Here is a 6,901-nt window from a genome sequence, read left to right on the forward strand (position 1 = left end):
AAGTGTACTTGTGTATGTGGATATTTCTCTAAAAAACTGGAATCATATATACGTATTTCTAGCCTGGTCTTTTCTCCCTCACGTAACATTACTTGAATACTCAAAATTCAAATGCTATTAATTTTCTTTTATTATGTTAAAAGTTGGGAGCTCTGATGGTGTAGTGCCTAAGGTGTTTGAATGCTAACCAGAAGGCTGGTGGTTCAAACCCACCAGCCACTCCTCGGAAGGAAGGTTGGGCATCTACTTCTGTAGTGATATTGCCTCAGAAACCCTAGGAGGGGTCACTATGAGTTGGATCTGAATCCACGACAGTGAATTTGGTTTTTGGTATGTTAGAGTTTAAATGTTGATGGGTGAGTATCATAATTGATAAATGTGAAATGCTTGGAACAGTGATTTTTAGTATTACTTATAGATATACAGGGAGCTCTGGTGGCACAGTGCTTAGGGCATTTGACTGCTAACCAGAAAGTTGGCAGTTCAAACTCACTAGCTGCTCCACGGAAGGAAGATAGGGTCATCTGCTTCTGTAAAGATTTACTGCCTTGGAAACCCATTGGGGTTGCTATGAATCAGAATCGACTCAATGGCAATTTTTTTTTCTGTAGATATATACATTTCAGAAGATTCTTATTCAAGACTATAATGATCTCTCTTTGTTAGTTGTACTGGGTAATAAAGTTAATTAACCAGAAGGCAGAGTTTCCTATAATGTGTAAGAGTTTAAGTTTCTCAAGTTAGTCAAATGCCACTTTGTATAAAAGCTCATTGATCTGTATATTATATAATTTATTAGAAAGTATATAACTTTCCATACATGAATATAGCATTACCTATTAGCATAGTCCAAAGAGAGAGTTCTGACTATACTGTATATAGTAGAGGGAGGATGAATTTCTAACCTGTTCAAGAAGCCTTACTGGAAGAGAACATGTTGTGTTGTGTCTTACAGGAAAATTAGGAGTTGACTTCGTCAGAAAAGAAAGTAGTGAGAGGTGGGATCCCTGTAGCTCAGAGAACAGCATATGCTAAAACATGAAAGCAAAGAGAGCTAGTACTTTATTTAGTAAATAAGCTGAGATTTCAAGTTTGAAAAGCAGCCTGAATTTTTAAGAGCAGGAAGACTGTTGAAAGTAGAGTAAACTACATGTGCAAAAGGCTTAGAAGTAGGAGGCAGTTGTGTTCCAGAAACTTGAAAGCTGGCCAGTGTGACTGGAGTGTAGTAGTAGGAAGGAGAGTGGGATAAGGTTAGAGAGGTAGGAAGGACCTAAATATTACAGATCTTCATAGGACATGGTGAGGAGTTTGAATTTTATCCTAAAGTGAGGAATAGATAAAGAATAGTTAAAAAGAAAGGTGTTGTGATGAACTTTGCATTTTAGGAAGATTACCATGGCATTATTGTTGTTGTTAGGTGCCATCAAGTTGGCTCTGACTCATAGTCACCCTACATACAACAGAATAAAACACTGCCTGGTCCTGTGCCAGCCTCACAATCCTTGCTATACTTGAACCCGTCATTGCAGCCACTGTGTCAGTCCATCTCCTTGAGGGCCTTCCCCTTTTTCATTGACCCTCAACTTTACCAAGCATGATATCATTCTCCAGGGAATGGTCCCTTCTGACAGCATGGCCAGAGTAGGTGAGATGAAATCTAGCCATTCTCACTTTGAAGGAGCTTTCCAGCTACACTTCTTCCAGGACAGATTTGTTAGTTCTTTTGGCAGTCCATGGTACTTTCAGTATTCTTTGCCAAGACCACAGTTCAAAAGTATCAACTCTTCTTCGGTCTTCCTTATTCATTGTCCACCTTTCACATGCATATGAAAACACCATACAATTGAAAATACCATGGCTTGGGTTAGGTGCACCCTAGCCTTCAGAGAGACATCTTTGCTCTTTAGCACTTTAAAGAGGTCTTTTGCAGCAGATTTGCCCAGTGCAGTACGTCGTCAGATTTCTTGACCGCTGCTTCCGTTGGTGTTGATTGTGGAAGCAAGTAATACGAAATCTTTGACATCTTCAATCTTTTCTCTGTTTTTCATGATGCTTCTTATTGGCCCAGTTGTGAGGATTTTCATTTTCTTTATGTTGAGATGTAATCTATTATAGAGGTCAAATTAGGAGAAACAGACTGGAAGTATTGAGACGTATTAAGAAGCTATTATAGGAGGAGAGCTTCATGTAAGACCATAGCTGTGAGATGGGAAAGTGATAGAGTTGAAAGAAGTCTGGGAGGTGACTGATTCCATGCTATTAGGTGAGGGAGAAGATGGAGTTGTGGACAACTATAAGGCTTTGGCTTGGGCCACTTGTTAGATGGGTACAAAAGAAATACTAGGGTTGAGGTGGGGAAATAAGAAAAATAATTAATGTAGTTTTGTATATCTTGAGGTTAGGATAACTTGGAGAAATCTGTGTAACAATAATATGGGTCTGGAAGATAACAAGGGCTGATTTGTTCTTAGGCCATGGGTGAGTGAGAGGCTATCTAATGTGAATGTAGAATCACTATCCTGTTTTGTGTCCTAGATCCTATGAAATGACTAAAACTAGATCTTCTTCCCAGAAAAATGTACCACATCCACACCCAAAATGTTATGGATTTGCAGGGCATATTTTTAGATCTCCTGAGGCCCAAACACAGAAGACCTCGCTGGGTCTCAGACTCACTGCTATCGAGTCAATTCCAGCTCGTAGCAACTTCCATTGGGTTTCCAAGTCTGTGTATCTTTACAGAAGCAGATCCTTCTCATCTTTCTTTCGTGGAGCAGCCTTAACCGTTATACCACCAGAGCTCCTTCTAGCTAGGTCAGTGGTTATTAAATTTTGTTGTTGTTGTTGTTTTTTGCCGTCAAGTCAGACCCGACTCATAGCGACCCCTCCTTGGGTTTCCGAGGCAGTGTCCCTACGGAAGTAGATTGCCCCATCTTCCTCCTGAGGAGTGGCTGGTGGGTTAGTAGTCAAGTGCCTTAGGCACTATGTTACCAGAGCTCCTTTGAACAAGTCTGTGAAAACAATCACAGTCTCTGCCTTGAGAACATCATTCAATAAGTCCGGGATAAGGGCTGGGATATTATACTTTTAATGAATAGCTCATATACTTTGAGGCCCAGACTTTGAGAACCTCTGTCCTAGGGGACTATCAGCCTCAAGTTAAGAATCCTGCCTCAGCATCATTTACCTGAGCGAAGAATCACAAGAGAAAAAATGACCCACTTGGGCTTCTCTCTGTCTTACTACTACTACTACTTCTTTCTCTCCATTCACTCATCAGTTAATGCTGGGAATTACTTTGAAAGTAGAAGATACAGCAGTAAACAAAACAAGCCAGAATTTTAGCCCTCATGATGTGCTTTACTCAAATGATAAGAGAGAGAGGGAGACAATAAACACATAAATAAAACACATGAATCTGGATTGATAAATGCTTTGGGAAAGATACCAGAGAAGGGAGATAGAGAGCTTTGGAGCTTTGGAGGTGGGTGGTTCTGCCATTTTAATAGGGTGATCAGACAGTGCATCTCTGAGACAGTAACATTTAAGTAAATACCTGAAGGAGATGAAGCAAGAAATGCAGATACCTGGAATAAGAGCAATTCAGACTAGAGAGAACAGCAAGTCTAAAGGTAATGAGGGAGAGGCATTCCTGGCTTGTTTGAGAATAGAAAGTTGGCCACTGTGGCTGGACAGGAGTTATGGGAGATTATGTTTGAGAAGTACAGATTGCATACGGCCTTGAGTGAGTTGGGGAGCTATTGGAGGGTGCTGAGAAGTGCTTGCTATGACTAAGATTATAGGAGGGAATTTTAGCTTCTCCAACTACACTTCTACTTGAATTAATTCCCATTTGAGGTCTGTATACTAGCTAACTGCCTCCAGGAACCCAGTGGGATAAGAACAGAAATGTAGATAGATGCAATATCCCAGGTGCTGTCAGGGAGCACACTGTGCTGCACAGAGGAAGTGGGCATGAACTTAGTAGGTAGCCCTTTCTGGGATACCCCATACTTACATAGTTGGCCTAAAGCAGACTCATCTGGAGCAGGTTCTTGAAGCCTTTACTAATACAAAACAAAACAAAAAACCTACCTGCCCCAGAATGTAATGAGGAGAGTCTAACATGGACCTCTGGAAGGAAAAGGGGAAATTAAATGCCTGGTAAATAACCAGTTTTAATGTCAACAGGATGGAGAAGATGAAAGTGTAGAGCATGATGCAGATATTGATGGTGATGAGAAGAACCTGATGCGAGAAAGAATTGCAAAAAAGTTAAAAAAGGACACAAGTGCAAATGTTAAATCAGCTGGCGAGGGAGAACTGGGGAAGAAATCAGTGAGCCGCAGGTGAGTCAGCTTCTGTGAGTTTAGATATTACAGTTTAATAATATGTTTTGTCTTTTCATATTTTGTTTTAAAATAAGATTGAATCCTTAATTCGTTTTTTTTAAAAATACCATTTAGTAATGTTTGATAAATAAACCAGTTATGGAAACTGGCCCATTTGGAGGGCTTAAAAGAAAATAAACCAGGTTTAAAGTAAATACAGCAGTGGTCCTATGAATGGAAGTCCACTTCATTTTTCTCTGACCCCTTTTTTCAGGGATCCTATAAACTATTTTATATAGGGGTAACCATATGTTAACTAGGGGTGGAAGGTAGTGTTTGTTTAATACCAATGAGAGCAGTGTACAATTACATAGAAAGAAAAGGAGATGTCATCAGGTAATATAAGTGTGAACAAATGGTCAGAACAGATTAAGAAAGTGTGTGGGCCTGAAAGCATTCTTAAATATCTTTTTAAGTCTGATTTACCAAATACCTTGTCCCCCTCCTAATCTCCATGGTATCATAAAAGAAATTTCAATAAATGCTGAAAAGTTCACTCTCTGGTAATATAGGTTGTTGGATTTTGTTCTTTAATATTACACTCTCCTAAAATTTAACTTAATTGAAAAACTCTTCTTTCCTTTCTGATTCCATTATTATAGTTTTACTGTCTACATTTTAAATAGTGTTGCTTTAAAAATAATAGTTTTCTTCATATGGCTTACATTTGAAGATGAGATGGATGTAACTTCATAAACAACATATTTTTTTTCTCTCATTTTTCACAACTTCATGTAGCAAAACTTGAAAAAAAAATTTCCATTATCGTCATGGCATAGTTTTTCTTTTTTTTCTTGTGTGTGAAACCAGAAATGAAAGTTAATTCTCAGAACTTTCCACTAAAGGTATATAATCTTTTGAACTAAGAAATGGTACTTAGAAGTTATCTTTAATATCCTTTTTTTCAGAAACTTTCACCTGAGGATCAAGTACTAAACACTGTTTCATAGATGAACTGTAGGCTAACATTGCCTCAGAATGTTAGTGATCATTCATATATATTTCCTAGGGATAGAGTAGACAGTCCTCTCATCAACCCTGTAACGTTTGACCAAATCATGAATATAGTAAAGGATCCATAATAATTTTTTCTGTTTCTCTCAAGGAGTGTGTTTTCTGCTTTTTAAGAGTTGTGAATAATTGTAAAGATTTGATTATTAATGTGACAAAAATTAAAGTTTTGAAATTTTAATAGATGAAACAAATATTTATTTAAATGATGTTTAACTGTTTCTTAAGCCCTCATCTCTATCTTGTTGGCTTTAACACTATTTCAAATGCTATATACCATATGTTGTTGTGGTTGTTAGGTATCATTGCGTCTGTTCTGATTCATAGTGACCCTATGTACAACAGAACGAAACAGTGTCTTGTGCCATCTTCACAATTGTTGCCACGTTTGAGGCCATTTTTGCAGCTACTATGTCAATCCACCTCATTGAGGGTCTTCTTCTTTTTCACTGACCTTCTACCAAGGAGATGTTCTTCTCCAGGAACTGGTCCTTCCTGATAACATGTTCAAAGTAAGTGAGACTAGGTCTCACCGTCCTACCTTCTAAGGAGCGTTCCAGCTGTACATCCTTCAAGACAGATTAGTTCTTTCTTCTGGCAGTCCATGGTATATTCATTATTCTTCATCAGAACTATAATTCAAATGTATGAATTCTTCCTCTGTTTCCTTGTTTGTAGTCCAGTTTTCACAAGTATATGTGGCCACTAAAAATAGCATGGCTTGGGTCAGGTGCACCTTATTCCTTAAAGAGACATGTTTGCTGTTTAACACTTTAAAGAAGTCTTTTGCAGCAGATTTGCCCAGTGCAATATATTATTTGATTTCTTGACTCCTGTTTCCGTGGATGTTGATTTTGGATCCAAGTAAAGTGTAATCATTGACAACTTCAATCTTAGCATGATGTTGCTTTTTGGTCCCACTGTGAGGATTTTTGTTGTCTTTATGTTGAGGTGCAATTCATATTGAAGGCTGTAGCCTTCATTCTTCATCAGTAGGTGCTTCAAGTCCTGCTCACTTTCAGCAAGCAAGGTTTTGTCATCTACATATCACATATTGCTAATGAGTCTTCCTCCAATCCTGATACCATGTTCTTCTTTGTATAGTCCAGCTTCTCAGATTATTTGCTCAGCATGCAGATTGAATAAATGTGGTGAAAGCATACAATCCTGATGCACACCTTTCCTGATTTTAAACCATGCAGTATCCCCTTGTTCTGTTGAGCAACTGCCTCTTGGTCTATGTACAGGCTTTTCCTAAGCACAGTTAAGTGTTCTGGAATTCCTATTCTTCATAATGTTATCAATGATTTGTTATGATTCACATAGTCAAGTGCCTTTGCACAGCAATAAAACAAAAGTAAACACTTTTCTGGTATTCTCTGCTTTCAGCCAAGATCTGTCTGACATCAGCAATGATATCCCTTGTTCCACATCCTCTTTTGAATCCATCATGAATTTCTGGTGGATATACTTCTGCAACAATTTTTTAATTATCTTCA

At 38.3% G+C, this 6,901-nt stretch overlaps 1 protein-coding gene across 1 annotated transcript in view; it reads left to right on the forward strand.

Moving 5' to 3' along the window:
- Positions 1-6,901, forward strand: part of CWC27 (CWC27 spliceosome associated cyclophilin) — a 426,501-nt gene that overhangs the window by 49,612 nt on the left and 369,988 nt on the right. Inside the window, exon 10 of the mRNA XM_007952852.1 lies at positions 4,192-4,349. Within this exon, the coding sequence (XP_007951043.1) occupies positions 4,192-4,349 (158 nt within the window). The remainder of the gene's footprint in view (positions 1-4,191; positions 4,350-6,901) is intronic.

This window comes from Orycteropus afer, unplaced genomic scaffold (genome assembly GCF_000298275.1).
Source record: "Orycteropus afer afer isolate SDZICR_OR568_19922 unplaced genomic scaffold, OryAfe1.0 scaffold00362, whole genome shotgun sequence".
NCBI classification, from domain to species: domain Eukaryota; kingdom Metazoa; phylum Chordata; class Mammalia; order Tubulidentata; family Orycteropodidae; genus Orycteropus; species Orycteropus afer.